Source organism: Sebastes umbrosus, chromosome 21, assembly GCF_015220745.1.
Source record: "Sebastes umbrosus isolate fSebUmb1 chromosome 21, fSebUmb1.pri, whole genome shotgun sequence".
NCBI lineage: Eukaryota > Metazoa > Chordata > Actinopteri > Perciformes > Sebastidae > Sebastes > Sebastes umbrosus.
The window spans coordinates 2,943,265-2,965,399 of record NC_051289.1 but is presented as its reverse complement, the minus strand read 5'-3'; the positions used below and the strand labels follow the sequence as shown (position 1 = coordinate 2,965,399).

Here is a 22,135-nt window from a genome sequence, read left to right as displayed (position 1 = left end):
GAAACATAAATGCACACCGGAAATAAATGCACGTATGGGCAAAAGCATATAATCACCACAAGGTATACAAGCTCACCGGGGATTCACAGTTAATTGAAAAAATGCAAAAGAAATCTCAGTCTTCGTAGCTCCAGTTTGTGAAATCAAACAAGCCGTGACTTTTTCCACGGGGGGAAACGTTTCACCGAGCTTCCATACAATGCATTATTTCGCTGTTCAAAATCCTTGGCCCAAAATCAAGGCTGACGTTGGGTGAAAATCTTTGTTTTTATACAAGCATCTCACCCCTCCTCACCTCTGCCAACTCCAAGCTAATATTACATCCTGTGAAAATGTCCCCAATGCATCGCAATCGCATTGTTCCAGAAACACACAGGTAAACAGAGGCACCGATGCAAGGTCGGATGCCATACAATACGTGAAGGCACATAATGACACGCGTATAGAATAACATTTCGAAACTGTATGACAGTGAGCATACAAATGCATGTGCTGAGACATGCAGCCAGGCGCGTGTGTGCAATCTAATCAGAATCAGTTTAATAGACACAAAGAATTGATTGACCTCCATTTAGGAGTGTTCATATGGACAGACGCACAAAGATCCACTGCCCTCTCAGTCCTAGAAATGCATTAAGACAATAACAACCCACACACTCTCACTGGAACTTTCAAACACACCAACATCATGCTCTCACTGCAACTCCTCATCTCCGCTCTCTCTCTTTATACAGATCACATCAGAAACATCGCATTGGACTGGGGCTTTTTTTGTGCTTTTGTAAGAAGAGGCAGATAAGTGTTTGTAGCGGACTAAATTGGGAGAGCTGGGAGAGAAATTGTTTTTTGATGGAAAGAAGGTAGGTGGCACGGCTGTCATAACAAACATCGCGGCAATATCATAGTGCACCAGCACCATCATGTGTATCAAAGATGAATACCACGCGGCTACACAGCAGCTCAGGCACTGTAGGAGAACATACCATGAATATCAACACCAGCGTATGCAGAACTGTTTGGAGGAGACGTTGCTGGAGACTCTCCTTCTTTTCTGTTTTAACTTGAGAAGTGTGTCACCTCTGACCACCAGAGGGAGACAAGAGAAAACAAGAAAACAGGTTCTTTGTAGGTTGTTGAAGAGTCTCACCTGGTAGGAATCGGACAAAACGGGGCATGAAATGGAACCGCTGGCATCCGGAGGGCTCGAACTCAGGACCTGGAAGAAATGTTTAACACATTCAGTTACATTACTATCAACTCACAAAATAAAACTAAAATAGGATTTGACAATTTTACCATTGAGCTCTTCCAGATATTCAAATGAAAAACAATCTATTCTTTTTAATAAAAAAGAATAAATATAAAGTGGGAATTTCAAAATAAAGCCGTATCTTTAAGATGAAGATGTGTATCGATGTTTTCACTTTGCATTGATGATCACTGAATCAATATATCGATGTATTGTTACACCTCTATTTAATACTGAGGAAACAGCTCAAATTGATTACTATAAGTGGATGATTATTAGAACTGATTTCATTATTTCTCATGCAGATTACCATCTAATTGACATTTATATATTTGTTACCTGAATATAAAGTAATGAAACGGACAGCTTTGCTATTTACTGAATGTTATTGACTGTTTCAAACCGCAGGTGCTTTCCTCGTTCACATTGGTTCTGTGTCTCCATCACTAGCAGCCATGACTGTTTCTCACTGTTTGAATAGACGACACGGGGTAGCCTGAGGAACGCCAAGTTTCGCTGCTGCATCTCGTTGGCTCGTTTTTGGCAGTTTGTCATAAGCTTTGTTTTTCATTGAAGAAAAATGTCTTGATTTCAATGTGCACACGGCACTTTGCCTCAGGTAGCCAGCTGGAAGCAGACGGGAGACCGCCAGGTAAAGTATCACGGTAGTTTAAAAAAAAAAATCGATATGTTGTCATGTTTGAAAAGACCCAAAATGAACACTGTAAGCAGACTACTTGATTACTACAAGCCAATTATTTAAACAGCATTTGTAGAGGAATGATTCTGTCCCAAGCTTTTTGATCACTATAAGCGGTTTCGAAGGTATTAGGAGTGTAAAGTTATTGTTGAAATCCATCCATCCATCTATTATCTGTAACCGTCTGACATTGGGCGAAGGCGGGGTACAACCTGAACAGGTTGTTGAAATGATAATCACAATTATTAATCAGAATTCACCATACCAATTTTAATGCTCTTTCTTAAATGCAAAATACACCTCAAGTGCAACTTGTTTACATTTTATTTATTACATCTACCCTACCTATTTTAGAAGTGCAATTACCTCTGTTTACATACCTATATTTTTATATTTTACACTCTAGTGAATCACTTCTGTTTATACTTATTTATTACTTCGACTTTACCTGTTTCATATTGCTTTATAACTGTGTGTGTTTTACCTGTTATATGTTTTATCTGCTTGTTTAGTCTTGTCAAGTATTTGTTTGTTTTAAAGCGCTGACCAGATGTGGCAACTGTGAATCTCGTTGTATTTAATACAATGACAATAAAGCTTTCTATTCTATTCTATTCTAATCTCAAATCGTAGAGACTACAGAAGAGAAACAAGATGTTCACTACTGTAAATACGCTCTGATGATGTACGAGGATTGTGGAGGTTAAATTCATGATCTTATAATTATATGTGGGCCGGTCCAGATGTTTCAGCTGCTCATTATCACTCCACCAGGTGAAAACACATTCTCACTCCCAAGTCGTCAAACACCCATCTTGTGTTAGTTTTGGACGTGTCAGGGACTGCGTGTCAATAAACGCTCATTACATGCATAATGTCTTTTCAAAATAAACTTCCATTTTCACAGGGAGTTAAGTTAAAGCTGTAGGTGTAGGTGTAAAATAGAAAAAAGCTCGGTAAGACTTGCAAATATATCTGCAATTTGCAAGCGACAATCAATTTGTAAAACGCGAAACTGCCACCATTTGCGATCTGCATGTCAGCCCTGCTTTGAAACGGTGCCTTTGGTTTGTGAATCGTACCTGTCAGGTTCCAGTCATACAGCTCAAGAATGTCCTGGAACAAGTAGGCGGCAAACAGCTCCAGGCCTCGGACGCAGTAGTTCTGAACACGGGAGAGAGAGAGAGTGGGTTATATGAACACACAGTACAAGCCTACTGCCATAAAGAGAACCTAAATGTAGATGTGACTGATAAGGTGGCTTATGTGATAAAGTTAAAAGAACTGGATTTACTTATCGCTGTAATCAACCTCAGCAGGTTATAAAGAATCTCTTTTCCCTCGTCTACAAGGATTAGCACCTCGGCTCGCCCAGGCACTGAGGTGTGAGGGTTACGTGTGGCTCAGCTGTGCTCAGACTCAGCCGTTTTGAGATAAAAACAAAAAGGGGTGAGAAAGAGCTGCGAGATAAAGTGGGGTTTTACTGACCTCCGGTGTCATCTCCTCTATGAAGTGAATGGTGTAATCTATGTTGAAGCGGATCACACGGCACAATGGAATCTGTGATGATGAAAGGAGCAGAGGACGACAGGAAGAAAGGACGGGCCGACTCATTACCATGGCGTTAGGCAGAGGTTACAGCTTTTCAAGGAAACTCATTAAAACCTCATCTCTGCTGCGGAGCTCGCTCAAGATGGTGCACACAACAATGTAAAGAAAGGCTCTGGAAAGCACACTGTAACTCACTGTAATGTGTAGAAACATGCACAAGCTTTGGTCAATTTAAAAACATGACATGTACAAACACTCCCATGAATCACATGCCTCCACACACACACACAGCAGCGTGCACCTGACTCTTGAAAATGAAGTAACTCAAATCTCACTAAAGAGATAAGCCTGCTCCTCTGTGTTTAATCTCCCTAGTTACACGCTCTTTGTTGTCAGAGCACGGGGGTCCGTTTTAAGAGATTAACCTGGGAGCCACATTCATTCTTGCCCATCCCGGCGGTTAACTAGCAGGGGGCTAATATCACCACGCTCCGAGGTTCCTAATCCCCACACTGCCACGAAGCGTTTACCCTAGCTTTTAACAAGGGCTGCTTAAATTATCCAGTTCAAATCATGCCTAATCCCCGGGGCTCTTTTCAAGCTAGACGGATATTGACCAAGTACTTTATTATTCAAACAGGCAGGAAAAACACACACGAGCAGACGCTGACGGACACGAGCACACATGAGCCCCTTCTGACCGCAACCAGGAACCTTTTGAGGAACTTCGACCGCAGGGACCAGGGTCTAAATTAAGTTCTGGGGACATTTCACCCCCCCAAAAAACCCTGGTCCAGGGAGGTAGTACTTTCTGACAGTACAGGAACTTTAGGGGTGGATTTTTCAGGGATGACCGTCGCTGATTGGTCAAACACAGCGCTGCTGCTTCAACTCTTGTATTGCGTCCTTCATAAAAGTACTCTGGAATCGATCTAGGACCATTTAGTATGAAGGGAGAGCATTTTTCTTTGGTTGATATCATTAAAAGTAGGGCTTAACAATCAATTAAAATATTTTATCCATGATTAATCAGACATTTTTGATCTGTTCAAAATGTACCTTAAAGGGAGATTTGTCAAGTATTTAATACTCTTATCAACATGGGAGTGGACAAATATGCTACTTTATGCAAATATATGTATATATTTATTATTGGAAATCAATTATTAACACAAAACAATGACAGATATTGTCCAGAAACCCTCACAGGTACTGCATTTAGCATAAAACAATATGCTCCAATCATAACATGGCAAACTGCAGCCCAACAGGCAACAACAGCTGTCAGTGTGTCAGTGTGCTGACTTGACTATGACTTGCCCCAAACTGCATGTGATGATCATAAAGTGGGCATGTCTGTAAAGGGGAGACTCGAGGGTACCCATAGAACACATTTACATTCACACATCTGGAGGTCAGAGGTCAAGGGACCCTTGTGAAAATGGCCATGGCAGTTTTTCCTCGCCAAAATGTAGCACTAGTTTGGAGCGTTATTTAGCCTCCTTCACGATGCGCTAGTATGACATGGTTGGTACCGATGGATTCATTAGGTTTTCTAGTTTCATATGTTGCCTTTATATGAAAGCTTTAAAATGGAGTCTGCTGCAAACTCCGAAACATCAATTGCGTTAATGCATTATAGAAATTAGTGGACTTACTAAGGATTTGAGTTAACGCGTTATAAAATAAAGTAAAGTTAAGATTTGCTGTTTGGAAGCAGACTCATTTAAAAAAAAAAAAAGACAGTGAAAGAAAGAAGATAGAGAGATTGTGCGAGTGAGCAGCAGTAAATGTCTATAAGCAGACGGCAACGGGCTGAAGGAACCGTTTAGTTCCTGAAAAATGGTACCAGGAACTGCAGCTATGTATATCTAGACACCAAAATATTCACACTTTGAACACATTTTCAAGAAATGGGGTTCGGTGGTCCCCTATTGATTTCTGGCTCCCTTTCAACTTCCTCCTTAGAATAAAAGTCAGGCACACAGCTCAAACGGCTACAGGAAGAGAGGCTCCTTTTAAGTCACGACCTCTCTAATGTTTGACCGTCACTGATGGGCCTTCAAAAGTGAGCGAGAGGACTCCGCGACAAGGTCAGCACAGCAGAGAGAGAGAGGAGCACTTTGTCCAGGCAACAAAGCAGCCGACCCCGAGCCAAAAGCCGATAGTGGAGTTAAAAGGAGGAGGGGATTTTCACTCAAACGCTGACCTAAATTATATGTGGCCGCCGTAACAGACATATAGGAGGAGGATGGGATCATATGTGGCCGGTGCAGTGTGTGGTAATTAAACCATCATGGACCTGGCTGCTTTACATAGCAGAGGCTCACACACCGCAGAGAAGAGAGGACAGAACGTGGGTGGAATACCAGCACTGGGATATAACGTTGAGACTAATAAAAACATATTAATAAGAATATTTTTCCATGAAATTATGATGAGTATCTTCTTTTGTTTGTTTTGAATTAACAAGGAATAAGACATCCTGAACCCTGTCGGCTGCTTTTAGTCATTACAAATTAATCTTACCTTATGATGCAATAAAGTGGATCAAATCAAAATAAAGGTCTACCAACCGATATACACTCACCGGCCACTTTATTAGGCACACCTGTTCAATTGCTTGTTAACACAAATAGCTAATCAGCCAATCACATGGCAGCAACTCAATGCATTTAGGCATCTAGACGTGGTGAAGACGACTTGCTGAAGTTCAAACCGAGCATCAGAATGGGGAAGAAAGGGGATTTAAGTGACTTTGAACGTGGCATGGTTGTTGGTGTCAGACGGGCTGGTCTGAGTATTTCAAAAACTGCTGATCTACTGGGATTTTCACGCACAACCATCTCTAGGGTTTACAGAGAATGGTCCGAACAAGAGAACATATCCAGTGAGCGGCAGTTGTGTGGACGGAAATGCCTTGTTGATGTCAGAGGTCAGAGGAGAATGGGCAGAGTGGTTGGAGATGATAGAAAGGCAACAGTAACTCAAATAACCACTTGTTACAACCAAGGTATGCAGAATACCATCTCTGAACGCACAACACGTCCAACCTTGAAGCAGATGGGCTACAGCAGCAGAAGACCACCAAGTACTAGCAAGGTGTACCTTATAAAGTGGCCGGTGAGTGTATATAAACAACAGAATTTTGTGAAACAGGATCATATCATTTCTCTTGAAATATCAGCAAGGCCCCGATACTGAAAGTCCACCAGAACAAATGTGTGTTAAAAGTTAAGGTTCGTCCAAACTATTCCTCTGACTTAAGATGAGCTTTTGGTCTTCAGGTTATTAGTTGCAAAATAAGTGAAACTGTGTACAGTTCATAGCTTGTTTTATGTATTTGAGTATGAAATGACTCTCTGATGGTGAAGAGAAGGAAAACTTGCAAACAACCCTGTAAACTTTGTTTCACCTCAAGAAAACTCAGTGTGACGCCTGCACCTAAAACACAATATGAAAGGAACTGACAATTCCAAGGAAGTAAATAATAAAGATGACGTTAAATATTAAAAACAGGTACAACAGTGATGCAAACATTTTGTGGTGTAAAACTCCTGGTCTGCACCGTGAACAAGTCAAAAGCAGACTTACGCTAGTGAGAGGTGTGTGGGAGAAAAGAGAGAAGCCTTCAAACAGGTACTCGTGGTCGTCATACTCGATCACGGTCGGCCTGTCGGTCTGGAACAGAAGAACGGCAGCAGGACAGCTCAAACACACAACAGCAGCTTAGGCGTACTGCCATGACAGTACTGTATAAACATGTATTAATCATAATACTCTGGAGAAATCATGATTTAAATGGTGCAGATAATACACATACCAAGAAGTTGGTGGGAGGAGACACAGTGATCCTGTAGTGGAACAGTTTTCCCGAATTGTTGTTCATCAGACGACACGGTTTCACCGGCTGAAAGAGACACAAACTCAGTAGCTGACATGTAGCTAGGTAATCCTCTTTAAAAGAGAATTACTGCTTTGTTCTTACATGTATGCTGTTACACCTAGTAGGCGATTTGAGGGGGGATCAGGAGTGATGCCATCCCCCTTGTGAGCAAAATGACCAAAATGCATCCCTCCCTTGTTAACCTGCCATCCCCCCTCTCCATCCCCTGGTAGCAGAGAGTGCAGGAGCAGGATATGTTTTTTTTTTTTAGTCTGCCTGAGTCATTGATCCTTTATCTGACAGAGGTTAGAATCTACCATGGCTCTGAAATATCAGTATTGATAAGTCCACGGCGCTAGGGGCTGTTGCAATTCATCGAATTTCAAATTACAATCTTGGCTTCCGACGATCATGAAAAAACATAAAGCGATTATTGGTCCACATTCCATTTCACAATGACGCTCTTGTTTTGTCTTGTGTTATAAATCCAGCGCACCACCTTTTCCTTTACAGTGCTGTGCTTTCGTCCCGCTCGGCAAGTCAGGGACGGCCGCTCGGTGTGGGAGTGGGAGGCGCCGGCTGGCCGTCGCCGGGCGTAGTAGTGCGCCGCGACTGGCTCTAGGTCGGCTTGAAAAGGCCTGTGCCCGCTGTGCCCTCGCTGCTCCTGGCGTGACTGTCCTCGGTGCATCGATGTTGGCAAGCCATCTGAACCGTGCAGAACGACGGAGCTCCTCTTAATTTTGCTCTCAAAATGCACCAGAAGTGCATGATGTTTCCAAAGTCAATGGGTAATCATGTTAAATAACCACAATCTCAATATTGACCAAAATAACCGTGATTATGATTTTTGCCATAATTGAGCAGCCCTGCATGGCGCTGTCCGTGGTGCTGAAGTAGAAGAAGGATTTGTAATTGTTACACTGTAACAACAGTTTAGATCAGACTTAGAAAATAAACCACTGGATCTTTCGTCACTTGCCTCTCAGGGCTTCCGTAGTTAACAGAGATCTAACCTATAATTTACAGCAGTGCCTAATGACTGAAAATGTAATTGACATCCTCTTAATGAACGCAGTCACATTTCCCATATACTGTATAAACCCATAAAAAAACAATTAATTGACCAACAATTTCAGGGTCAGCTCAGGCCGTAACAAGCAATTAGTCAACTAATCGACTAACGAGGGGGCGAGCTCTGTTCATTTTCCCAACCCAAATAGATTGACCTTCAAACAACGCTTAAGTGCCTGCAAAAGTGGCTGGTGAGTAGAACTCTACGACGTTTACCAGCATTCGTCTGGAGGTTGATGTTAATTTAACACTTCACCATAGGTTAACAACACAGACTGACTTTACCTCCTCCTAAAACGCCTCCATTTCTCCTTAAATGTAAAAGGTTTATTAAAAGGAGTAATATCACACCTTATTTGTTGCTTAAATGTTAAATGTGTTAAAGTGTTCGGTTGAAGATGCATCTATGTGGGAGGAAGACCAGAAAGCGAGTCATGAAAACCAGATAACTCAGCGCCTGGTAAAATAAATAATGAGGTATAGATCAACTCCCCTTACGGTAATGCACATGTAATACCATCATCTGGTTCTTTGGGATGATACAATCTCCCTTAGTGTCCCTTTAATGCAATGGCAAATGGTCAGTTTATAGAGAATGCATTTAAGCTGACTAGAATAACGTCCTTGGCCCTCTGTGGCACGACTTCAAGGTTATGAAAGTGTGATTTATTCATGGCGTGTCATACCTCCTCCCCCGGGTAGATGCTATGGCGGATCCCTGTACGTCTGGCCTTGGCACTGCACTTACACAAGGGGCCATCATTCATCTGGACAGAAAAAAAAAATACGTAAATCAGACTCAACTGCTTCACTTGCCGTGTATAACGCAAAGGGCTGCTGAACATTTCACATCTCAAAACTGTATGTCTCCTCCTGACCTTTACTTCTTCACTGGAGCTCTGACTTTTAAGTTGTCCTATGTGATAGCGTCTGGGCAAAATGAAGGTATGCTCTGACAAAAAGGTTTTATTGACAGGCTTTTTTTTAATCTCAACAACAGTTGAAAAATTCATTCTTTAAAAGGGGAAAACTCTTCAATAAACTTTGAACACTTTTCAATCACGTAGTCAGATATCAGACATCAAACTGTCTCGTCTACTAAAGCGAGTGATTTCCAATATTTACTAGAATGACTTTATAACTTCAGAGAGAACGACCTGAACTGGGCGCCCTCAATCAAATATTGTGGCAAATGCAATAAGAGTGGAATAATACTTAAAGATTTACATCATGATATGTATCTACATTATAGATACACTGACACCTAACTTGCTATACAAGGGCAGAAGGGCAGAAGTACTGTTGTTGTTACCTTGATAAAGAAAATGTTACCGGCATCATTTCTGTAAAGAATCCTATGGATGCATGTTCCATTTAACTGAAGTGGGTTATATCATTTATTAGACTTTATTTGTGCACAGCATCTGCTTCATGTAGGGATAGTATTAGATGTTATATTTGGGGATATATAGCTTTGTATTGATAATGTATCTACTGTTATCTGTTAATTTTGTGAAAAATCATGTAAAAGTTCTGGTGTAAAGTATGACAGTGAAGATTTCAGCTGTTGTCAGGGGCCAAAATGTTTTTGGGCCCCTGACAACAAAAATTTCAGAATTGTTTTGAGTATTTTTCAGAAATTTTTCAGACCTTTTTTTTAATTTACACACATTTTTTGAACATTTTTACGACTTTTCTTTCAGATAATTTTAAGATTTTTTTTACTTTTTTTCGGACATTTTTCAAAAATAATCTTTCAGACTTTTTTCGGACATTTTTCAAATTTTTTTTTTTTTTTTTTACTTTTTTTCTGATATTTTTCAGACATTTTTTTTTTTTAACATTTTTGAGAATTCTTTTCAAAAAAATGTTCGGACTTTTTTTTTTTTTACATTTTCCAGAATTCATTTCAGACTTTTTTCTGACATTTTTCAAACTTTTTTTTTTTTTTTTTTTACTTTTTTCTGATATTTTTCAAAATAATCTTTCAGACTTTTTTCTGACATTTTTCAAACTTTTTTTTTTTTTTCTGATATTTTTCAGACATTTTTAAAAATATTTTTTCGGACATTTTTTTCAGACTTTTTTCGGACATTTTTCAGACTTTTTTTTTTTTTTTTTTACATTTTTGAGAATTATTTTCAAAAAAATGTTCGGACTTTTTTTTTTTTTTTTTTTTTTACATTTTCCAGAATTCATTTCAGACTTTTTTCGGACATTTTTCAAACTTTTTTTTTTTTTCTGATATTTTTCAGACATTTTTAAAAATATTTTTTCGGACATTTTTTTCAGACTTTTTTCGGACATTTTTCAGACTTTTTTTTTTTTTTTTTTACATTTTTGAGAATTATTTTCAAAAAAATGTTCGGACTTTTTTTTTCTTCTTTTTTACATTTTCCAGAATTCATTTCAGACTTTTTTCGGACATTTTTCAGACTTTTTTTTTTTTTTTTTACATTTTCTAGAATTCATTTCAGACTTTTTTCTGACATTTTTCAAACTTTTTTTTTTTCTGATAATTTTCAGACATTTTTAAAAATATTTTTTCGGACATTTTTTTCAGACTTTTTTCGGACATTTTTCAGACTTTTTTTTTTTTTTTTTTTTACATTTTTGAGAATTATTTTCAAAAAAATGTTCGGACTTTTTTTTTTTTTTTTTTACATTTTCCAGAATTCATTTCAGACTTTTTTCGGACATTTTTCAGACTTTTTTTTTTTTTTTTTACATTTTCCAGAATTCATTTCAGACTTTTTTCGGACATTTTTCAAACTTTTTTTTTTTTTTTTACTTTTTTCTGATATTTTTCAAAATAATCTTTCAGACTTTTTTCTGACATTTTTCAAACTTTTTTTTTTTTCTGATAATTTTCAGACATTTTTAAAAATATTTTTTCGGACATTTTTTACAGAATTTTTTTTTTTTTTTTTTTTACATTTTTGAGAATTATTTTCAAAAAAATGTTCGGACTTTTTTTTTTTTTTTTTTTACATTTTCCAGAATTCATTTCAGACTTTTTTCGGACATTTTTCAGACTTTTTTTTTTTTTTTTTACATTTTCCAGAATTCATTTCAGACTTTTTTCGGACATTTTTCAAACTTTTTTTTTTTTTTTTACTTTTTTCTGATATTTTTCAAAATAATCTTTCAGACTTTTTTCCGACATTTTTCAAACTTTTTTTTTTTCTGATAATTTTCAGACATTTTTAAAAATATTTTTTCGGACATTTTTTTCAGACTTTTTTCGGACATTTTTCAGACTTTTTTTTTTTTTTTTTTATATATATTTTTGAGAATTATTTTCAAAAAAATGTTCGGACTTTTTTTTTTTTTTTTTTTACATTTTCCAGAATTCATTTCAGACTTTTTTCGGACATTTTTCAGACTTTTTTTTTTTTTTTACATTTTCCAGAATTCATTTCAGACTTTTTTCGGACATTTTTCAAACTTTTTTTTTTTTTTTTACTTTTTTCTGATATTTTTCAAAATAATCTTTCAGACTTTTTTCTGACATTTTTCAAACTTTTTTTTTTTTCTGATAATTTTCAGACATTTTTAAAAATATTTTTTCGGACATTTTTTTCAGACTTTTTTCAGACATTTTTCAGACTTTTTTTTTTTTTTTTTTACATTTTTGAGAATTATTTTCAAAAAAATGTTCGGACTTTTTTTTTTTTTTTTTTTACATTTTCCAGAATTCATTTCAGACTTTTTTCTGACATTTTTCAAACTTTTTTTTTTTTTTTTTCTGATATTTTTCAGACATTTTTAAAAATATTTTTTCGGACATTTTTTTCGGAACTTTTTCAGACTTTTTTTTTTTTAATTTTCAGACTTTTTTTGACATTTTTTGGACTTTTTTTTTTTTTTTGATTTTTCAGAATTCTTTTCAGACTTTTTTCAGACCTTTTGCAGACATTCTTTTTTCGACTACTACATTTCTGGTATCATGACATCCCTGCTTGTTTTGTTCGATCAAAAGATATTCAGTCTGTTTCATGTAAAGGTTCTGGTGTAAAGTATGACAGTGAAGGTTTCAGCTGTTGTCAGGGGCCCAAATGTTTTTGCTGAAGGACCAGATTTGTCCAAAGGGCTGCTATTTGCCTGCCACTGCCCTATGTTGTGATACCAAGGTTGTCATGGGCAATGATGTGGTAAAAGTGTACAGCTTACATAGCTTAAAAGTGCCTCAGGAATGGTTTGGGATGGATCTGTTCTCCAACTATTGACCCGATAACGATCCGACGGCTCAGAGGCTGTGGCAGGTTCAGTTTTATAGCTAGAGTGAAAATACTGGGAAGGTGGACAAATAAGGCTCCAAAGTTAAAGCTAAATTTTGGCGAGGCAAAAATTGGTCATTTTCAAAAGGTTCCCTTGACATCTGACCTCAAGATATCTGAATGAAAATGGGTTCTATGGGTACCCTCGAGTCTCAGACATGCCTTGATAATGACATGCAGTTTTTTGAATGCAGTTATTTTGGCCCATTCTAAAATGGTGTATTTGAATATTTCTGCATACTGGGGTCCCTAAACAGTGTATCACTGTAAAGTTGAGACTCTTGTGGATCCAATGAGCCCAACTGTATTCATGTGTGATGATGTTAGTCCCCATAGGAGATATTTCATTGTATATTGACCTCACTGTATAAAATGACCTGTGGTGACCTCCAGGATAATCACAGCCTCATGAAACTTTACAGCCACAAACTAGAGACCTAGAGCATTCAGAGGATGGATGGCTTTCCTAGCTACATTGACAATAAGGGGGTTTCTGAGCAGTTTACACAACAGAAGTGCTCGCTATTCAATCATCGAAAAATGCAATTCTTTCAGAAATTTTTACAATCTATTTTAATAATTAATTTTTTAGTTCTGATTAATGACTAGAACAACTTGACACACAGTGCTGAGTTGCATCTCAAATTAATCTTCAGGTTCGCAGCTGTTGTATGATGTACACCACTGCTACGTGACATCTACCGTTGACCCCCTGAACATCCCCTGTCCCCAACCCCTAATGTGGAAGATAAAACAAATGGATATAAATATAGGAATTGGGTTTTGCAACATAATAAATGTCACAAGAGGGAGACCAACCTGCCCAAGGTCGTTGTACCACAGCTCCTCGTGCAGGCGGTCGGGGTGAGCTTTCTTTCTCTTGATCTCAGCGATGACATCAAAAACCTCTGAGTCAGAGCTGCTGGAGCAGGTGCTTCCTTCGCCGTCCGACTCACAGTCTGACTCACTACTGCTGTCGTCTGAAAGTGCAAAAAAAGGTCTTTAATCATCACGACGTCACACGGCAGGGCTGACAACTGAAACATAATTCGGTGAGCCGGAGCGAGTTCGGTGGTTAAGCTCCCTGGCTCAGCTGTGCTCTCAAAAAGTATTATACAACATAAAGTCTCCGTAAAGCTATCTGTCAGAATGTTTTAAATGTCTGGCTCTGCCAACTCCTGTAGGAGGAATAATTACCCACACAATGCTGATACAGCAAAGTTTCAGATCTGTTACCTAATCTGAATGTTTCTTAAGGAAAACAAATATAGCTTAGCGTGATTTACCAATCACTGTGTTTAGATATTCTACTTCATTACAGTTTCTACTCATCGAGCCAAATGCTGACTTAAAAGCATCGGTGAGATTAAAAGAGCAGCACAGTTGCCAACGCTGACATCTGGCACTCATGTTTTCTTTATTTCTCTCACACTTTCTCTTACTAATAAGAAACCTCGCACCAAAATGAGGATCATAATTACCAGTCAGCTGAATAGTTTGCGGTTCTTAGCAAAGCAAAATCTTCAATTCTTATCAGCATTGTTGTTTTTGTTTTTTAACTCAAGCGCTTGATTGTGAAGTCAGCGCCCGGAGCAACATGTTTTGGCAAATTAGATCTCCCTGAGCGAGATTTATATTGTTGCAGCGCTGAAAGAGACAACCAGGCTGACAGCCGCGCAGATAACATCACAAACACTGAACTTAATCTCTGCTTCAGCCCAACGCACTGCTGAGAAGACGGCAACTTTTTATGCATATCAATTGCTAAAGATTGCCAACAGATGTATTAACTGTTTGTACATTGTTATTTCGCTGTTGCACTTAAACAGAACAACTTACATGTTTACAAAGGTAACAAGAACACAACAAAGAGCAGGTTGACTTTAGGAATCAATCACTGACTGATAGCTACAGCAGCTATCAAACATGAAATGTTGAAATAACATAGATTACTCATTTGTATTGATCAAAAATATTCCACCCAACTAGTTGTGCAGGCCTGCCCACCTGGATCCTCATCCAGTTTGGTCTTAGGCGGGTCCCAGGTGGGTCGTGCAGCTTTGGCTCTCTCCTGTCTCCTCCCCAGCTCCTCCTCGAAGCGCTCGTACAGGTCCCGCAGTTTACTGGTTCCCACCACAGTCGAGTCTCCCTGAACACGTTTAAATAAAAATACACACGTTTCCAACTTTTTAAATGTCAGATAGAACAAGTGCAGATAAAAGCTCTGATGCTGCCACAGTCCGGCTGTTTGTTATTTAAAAATGTCTTAAAAAGTACACATGCAATTCAGTTTTTCTGAATAAGTGCAAACCAACAGTCACTCTTTATGTCAATCTACAAATATGTCTTTGCTAGAGTTGCAAAAATATTAAAGTTGGAAATTTTCCATTGGGATTAAATGGAAATAGCAGCAATAAAATGGAAATAGAGGTTCTTTGCTCAGGCTTTATTACCAAGATCACAGGCAGATAGAAACAAACCTTTTACCATAAGCAGACATGATTGTAAACCCATCTAATAGAAATTAATTTTTTTTTTTTTTTTAATCATTTAACATTGTATTGAACTTTCATTGAACAGCGACAAAAAAAACATTCCCTATGACCCCCTTCTCTCTCCTCTCGGGCCTCCATATCCTCTCCATGGACTTCCTCCATGTCAGAGCTTATGTGTATATTTAACCCCAAATAATTTCATTATTAAAAAGGTATGATTTTTATATTTGAAAATTATTTAAAATAAAAAAAAAAATTAAAAAAAATCCAAAATTCTTGAGCTCAACTTCCCTTGAAAATATTTTGGAAAAATAAGTTCACTATTAAAAAGGTATGATTTTTATATTGAAAAATTAATTGAAATAATATTTTAAAAAATTCCCAAGCTCAACTTCCCTCGGGAAATGTACCCTTTGCAACCCCAGGCATACTTTTAACCAAAACATTAACATATTTTTATGTGTATTTTACGCCAAAATAAGTTCACTATTAACTTTTTTCCAAAAATTCCGGAGCTTAACTTTCTTACCGGACATTTACAGGCCCTTTGCAACCCGACTCATTGCATAGTTGACAGGATTACAGCAGAAGTTATGTGATCACACTCATCTATGTGTTGGTTTGTGACTAAAATAACTAAAAATATGCTCCACAGAGAAGAAGCTTATTGATTTAGACTCCGATTTCGAAGAGAAATATCCAACCCGCGGCCCAAAGTGGTAGCAGGAGACCTTAGCTGTCAAAAATACTGAAATTAATCTTCATTTAAATAGATTCAAAAGAGTGCGTTGAGGCATTCTACATCCCTGCTGTGACCTGCCCTCACTACGTTATCAACCATCAATGTGATTCAACACCCTTTTGGGATAGCTACACTAACTCCCACAGGTAGTGTCCTCACTGTCACAGCAGAAAAGACATTTACCTTCACTTTGGTTTTATTGAAAGACAGGTCAGGTCTCGGGCAGAATGTGTAATTTGTGGCAAAAAAAAAAAGTAGCTGATGACAGCATGAAGGAAGCATCCAGAGAGCACTGGTAAAGGTCAGCGTTTTAGAGAAGAAGGAAAAGGAGTTGGCACTATCCAAAAGGTCCAAAGACATCAGAAAAGCATTTGAGAGGGCAGGTGGTGACTGGGGTGTTTTTTGAGTGCTGGCTATTAACTGAAAGGCTGAAAAAGACACGGCGTTGGAGAGCAGCTCATCCAACTCTTTCACAGCACCGATAAAGACTAAATTGATAAAATGGCTGATTAGGAAAGTTTCCTTTGCCAGTGAGATGGATGAAATAATATCAAACACGTCTGTGTTATCTATCTTTATCAAACTGCAGGCGATTCTTATGGCTCTGGACTCTGAAACGCTCACTAAAGGGTATAATAACAATTAGATATTACAACCAACAATTAGCAGCTGAGCACAGGACAGATTAATTAATTAAGACAACAGTACCACTTGGTCCATGGGGTCATTGGAGTAGTTGTTCTCAGCATGTGTGCAGCGGATCCAGGCAGGTTTCAGCAGCTCTTCTTCCTCTCTCTCATCATCCCCCTTCTCTTTCTCCTTCTCTCGCTCTCTGTCCCGTTCACGTTCCCTCTCTCGCTCTCTCTCTCGGTCACCGAAGGCCTCCTCGGACTCTCTGCTCCTGACGGAGGAGTAGCTGCGCTCTCTGCTCGGGCCGGAGGTGCTCTCCGACCTTCTGTCCCTCTCATCTTCCCAGCGACCGCGTTTCCTGTCTCTGCTCGTGGACCGACTGCAAAGCACAAACAAACAAAAAAAGACAATTATCGCCATCAGCCGAGACAGAGGTTGTGACCGCTGGTTATCATGTGGCCAAAGGACCAAGTTAAGGTCACATGATGACACCTGAGGCAGCGTCAAGTGCTAAATGAAGAATGTGAGATATGGTTGAAAGCAACAAAGTGATTAAAGGGGACTCAGCCTGTGAAAACAGTATAAACACATGTTTAGTAGTATAGTGGTATATAGTGGCTCTGGAGGACCTTTGTGTGAGACAATTACTCAAATGACATCACCCGAGTCTCTCAGCATGGACTACAAATTTTACCAACACACTGCTGTTTACTGAAGCATCCTGGCGGCCTAGGGGTAAAGGCGTGACCGCGAACCGCAACCTCTGTGGTTCACATCCGGCCAGGGACCTTTGTTGCATGCCTTCCCCCATCTCTCTCTCTCTCTCCCTCCCTTCATTTCCTGTCATCTCTCTACTGTCATCTATCTAATGAAGGCATAAAATGCCCCAACTTAAAAAAAACTGGCGTCACACACAGGGGCATGACATTTTAAAGATATCTTTCACCATATGACAGTTACAACAAGAAGGGCACTCGGAGAGCGCAGACCTCTGCCAATGTTACTGAAAGTGAAAAATAATTTGAGGATCCTCCCCGTGATTCAGATCCAAAAATGTAATGGGTTCTCCCTTGGCACATGCTACATCTTTCCACTAAATTTCCCAGAAAATCTGGTAATTGTTTTGAAATCCTGCCGACAAACAAACAAACAAACAAACTGAACTGAAAATATAAACTCCTTGGCGGAGGTAATGAACAATGAAGTGTAAATAGTCCTAGCATAGAGGCAAGTAGTGTGTTCAGTATTTTATATGGTCTGAAAAGTAGAACATTAACAATGCACTACTGCACTTCCTTCGGTATTGTTTTGAGGCTGAAGTTTGTTTTTAGGACCGAAAATTCAGCTGCATGCGTATTTCCACTTGAAATAAATACAGTACGTAGATACATACTGAGGGAAACTGCGTATTATGGAAGTATTTCATAATAAAAAGACATGCAAGTGCCCCAAAGGATCTGTATTAGAATATATATATCTCTATATAATGTTACTACAATGCAGGGATACAATATTAATCATATACTTACTGAAATTCAAAACCCTAACGTAAATAAATATAAACATAAAGTATGCAAAAACACAAAACTACAAGAGTTGTGAGAGGTTTAGTGGTGATTTGTATTTCACAACAGTTCAGACAACTAATGGACTGCATGCTTACCTTCGTGGCCTCTTTCTGTGCCTGTCAGGCGACTGGGATCTCCGACTTTCTCTGTGACGATGCCTCTCCCTGTAAACAAACACACACGATAGTAAGAAAAAAAATAATTTTACAGATTGATCCCATTTAGGAGATTTACTGTTATTAATGTACCTGCTACGATCCCTGCTCCTGTGTCTGGGAGAAGTCCGGCCTCTGTCGTACTCAGACCTGTACCGTCCACCCTCCGGCCTGCCGCGCCTGTCTGGACTCCTCCCGCGGTCCTTCCTCTCTCCGGGAAATTCCATTTTATGCCTATCGCCGTGGCTAGGGTAGCCGTAGCCCTTCTGCCTGTGGTCATCGTGGCGGTACGCTCTCTCTGGAGACCTCCTGTTGTCCATTGGCTTGTCATATTTGTATTGCCCGCTGTGCCTGAAGCTGTGGTCTGGTTTGAATGAGCTGGGGCTCTGAGTGTACCCAGGGTTGAAGGTAGGAGGAGGAGGGAAAGGAGGGTGGGGAGGATGGGGGTAGTTCATGGAGTATGGAGAGTGGTAGCCCATAGACTGAGAAGCTATGGGGGGTGGCATGGATTGGTGTGGTAATGGTGGCGGGGGCACAGGAGGCATCATGTAAGGGTGGTAGGCATTCTGAGCAGACACCTGAGACCCTGATGGGGGACCACCTGTGGAACTGGGAAGGGGAGGAGGTGGAAAGTTAGGCGGGGGTTCGGGGAAGCCCTGCCGGACAGGGGGCTTGGGGAAAGGTGGGCGCACTGGGCACTGGTTAAGCGAACTGGGAGTCTGGGACGGTGTTGGTGGAGGGTACGGCATATAGTCGGAGTGTGGAGGCATGTAGCCGCTGTTTCCGTGGTAGCTTGAGCTGGCAGTCTGAGGATCGTAGTGGTACTGGGGAACAGGAGGCTGGGGGGGCGGCGGCCTCAGGTTGGCGGGTCGGTAGTTTTGCGGGGAGCCGTGTTGGCCTGGGGGCATTCCTCCCCTGGGACTCCCCCGATCCTGATGGAAAGACATGACTGGGGACAAAATAATCAGGTTACAAAACAAACCTGAAAGTAAATGCACCTCGAGGAAAGTTTTACTTCTTAAAACAGTATTACACCTTTTTGGCCAACTCCATTACAACTTATTACCACAAGTTTTACACTTTTTTTTTTAATTTATGGTCAATAAACCTAATTTATAAGAAATTATACCTAATTTTTTAGTAAAAAACCCCAGAAATTATGACTATAGTTATTACCAGAGGAGCATAATGTTGATGGATTATCACAGGCTGGTATATGTCAAAGATTAGTCAGAATATTATAAATATTATAATATTAAAAAAAATTTAAATGACAGCACATAATGACACCTTTTCAGCTAACTTCATTTCAACTCATAACCACAAGTTTTACAGCTCTTTTTGGAATGTATGGTCAATAAGCCTCATTTACATGAAATTATACCACTTGTTTTTGAGTAAGATAAGCAGAAATTTAGTTATTTTGGATTATCACAGACTGGTATCCGAATGGAGTGTTGATTCTGCATGTAAACAGAAATTAACGCTACGCTTCCGCAAGATGCAATCTGCACATGAACAGTAGGGGCAGTGTAGGGGCAGTATGGTGATGTCTGTGACAGGGTCAGGGGTCAGTAAGCGTGTCAGCAGTGACAACAATGGCAGAAAGTTTTGAAGACAAGCTAATAGACCAAGTCCACAATGACCTGCATCTGTACAATGTGTCATTACTGCTGTACAGTAGCAATTATGCTTATCAAAATAGCTGGCGACCGATCGGTACCATTTTAGATCCCAGAATAACAATAGTAACCTCCTCGAGTGTCGCTATGTTTATTGTTTCATTATGCAAATCCAGAAGTTCTATTTATCTGAGTTGTCCGGTGTGCCCTCTAGTGAAATCCTCCAGTAACATGTGTAGTACATAGGCAAGTATGTGAGGAACCCCGTTCACAAAGCAGCCGGTTGTCTACGCCAATGCGTGGTAAAAAAGCAAGTATATTTCCAGACTGTCCGCACGGTTATTTGCAAGTGATCGCATCCGGTTTGAGTGTCCAGACAAGTTGTGCTGGAAAGCACAATAGTGATCCATTCAGTTTGTGTGTGTGGCATGCGTGCGCACGTTTGTTTGTGCGTGGCATGATTTTGTGTTGTCTTGAAGCTTTGGTCCCCATGTAGGAAAAAGTTGTGATGACATCAGGTTTACACACCTGTAGCTTTGAAGATGTGTGTGTGTGTGGGTGTGTGTGTGTGTATGCGTGCGTGTGTCCGTGTGTGTGTGTGTGTGTGTGTGTGTGTGTGTGTGTGTGTGCGTGCGTGTGTGTGTGTGTGTTTATCTGCTGGAAATGTACAATGCCCACTATAGAGTATGGGTGAGTATTGCTGCTGCTGTGCACGTGTGTTTGTGTGTACACATACGTGTGAGTGAGTCCATGTATTGTGCATGTGCGTGGTTGTGTGCACATGTGTTTGTATTCATGTGCTGGAAAACACAATAATGTGTGGGTAGATGAGTAATGCGACTGTGTGTGTGTGTGTGTGTGAGTAAGTGTGTGTGTTGTGTGTGTGTGTGTTCATCTGCTGGAAATGTACAATGCCCACTATAGAGTATGGGTGAGTTTTGCTGCTGCTGTGTCTGTGTGTGTGTGTGTGTGTGTGTGTCTGTGCGCGCAAGTGTGTGTGTGTACACATCCGTGTGGGTGCGTCCAAGTGTGTGTGCATATGCATGGTTGTGTGCACGTGTGTGTCTGTATTCATGTGCTGTACAATAACGTGTAGGTAGATGAGTAATCTGTGTGTGTGTGTGTGTATGCACGTGCGTATCTGAGGAGTGTGTGAGGTGTGTGTGAGGTGTGTGTATGTGTGTGGTTGTGCATCTGTGTGTTTATTTGCTGAAAAACACAATAGTGTGACACATTGCACCACCGGGTCAAAATTGACCCGGGAAGACAACAGGTGTTATAAAATTGAATAAAATACCCATCATGCAACGAAAATAGTGCTCATTAATTTGTTTTGCATAGTAAGGAACCTCCCAGGTAATTTTGGGGCAATTACGTGAAAGAAATCCATATTTAAGATAAAATGAAGTCTGAAAACGGGTCAAATTTGACCTGAGGACAACAGGAGGGTTAACCAACACATACATACTTACATGTTTATATCTCCCTGACCTAAAGCAGCTGAGCTCTGATAACTCTGATAACTCTGATGCAGGTTAGCAGCTTAGCATCATTAGCTCGCTGGCTAGTATTAGCCACAACAGATGTTCCCCATTAAAATGCATAAAGTAAACGAAAGTAACTGACTAACTCTAAACATGAGAAGAGAAAGTATTCCCTCTGGGTTCATGTTAATAACGTTAGTATTAGTTTTAGAGCTCAGAGCAGTTAGGTTAAACCTCCACTAGCATGTTAGCATGCAATGCTAACTACATCATGACCAGATATGAGGCGGAACTAATTACCTTCAGACTTTAAGGAGCGCTAGAAACACAAGCCGATCATTCCGTCTTCACTACTGCTTCACAAAAACTACAATTACACAAACGTCTTCAACAGGAATAATAACATGAAGCTGTGCAATACGATGAGCTGTCTGCTGGGTGTCACGCTTTACAGCGGGACTGTGTTTCTGGTCGGAGGGGTTAGAGTGAGGGACACGAATGGAACAATCACATTCAGGGGTTCTGTCGTTGACCAATGAAATGCCAGAGTAGGTCTGAAGTGTTTCTCACCGGACTGGAGAGCTGGAGCACCACTGGAGCACTTAAACAACTTTATCATATTACTGTAATCTGGAGGGGTTTTATTATTTACACTTTCATACTGATGTTGTCATATTATGTTACTGAGTGACAAGTATTTAC

At 39.7% G+C, this 22,135-nt stretch overlaps 1 protein-coding gene across 2 annotated transcripts in view; it reads right to left on the bottom strand.

Moving 5' to 3' along the window:
- drosha (drosha ribonuclease III) overlaps positions 1-21,923 on the bottom strand; it is a 106,949-nt gene extending 85,026 nt beyond the window's left edge. The window contains exons 1-12 of one of the 2 annotated variants that reach the window (XM_037757115.1): positions 21,734-21,923; positions 18,421-19,276; positions 18,268-18,336; positions 16,683-16,983; positions 14,724-14,886; positions 13,557-13,717; positions 9,144-9,224; positions 7,324-7,410; positions 7,095-7,181; positions 3,438-3,509; positions 3,032-3,113; positions 1,148-1,216 (exon numbers count right to left, since the gene is read on the bottom strand). In XM_037757115.1, the coding sequence (XP_037613043.1) occupies positions 1,148-1,216; positions 3,032-3,113; positions 3,438-3,509; positions 7,095-7,181; positions 7,324-7,410; positions 9,144-9,224; positions 13,557-13,717; positions 14,724-14,886; positions 16,683-16,983; positions 18,268-18,336; positions 18,421-19,274 (2,026 nt within the window). In that variant the 5' untranslated portion in view covers positions 19,275-19,276; positions 21,734-21,923. The remainder of the gene's footprint in view (positions 1-1,147; positions 1,217-3,031; positions 3,114-3,437; positions 3,510-7,094; positions 7,182-7,323; positions 7,411-9,143; positions 9,225-13,556; positions 13,718-14,723; positions 14,887-16,682; positions 16,984-18,267; positions 18,337-18,420; positions 19,277-21,733) is intronic. The other variant, XM_037757116.1, reaches the window with a different exon arrangement.
- Positions 21,924-22,135: the final 212 nt, after the last annotated feature.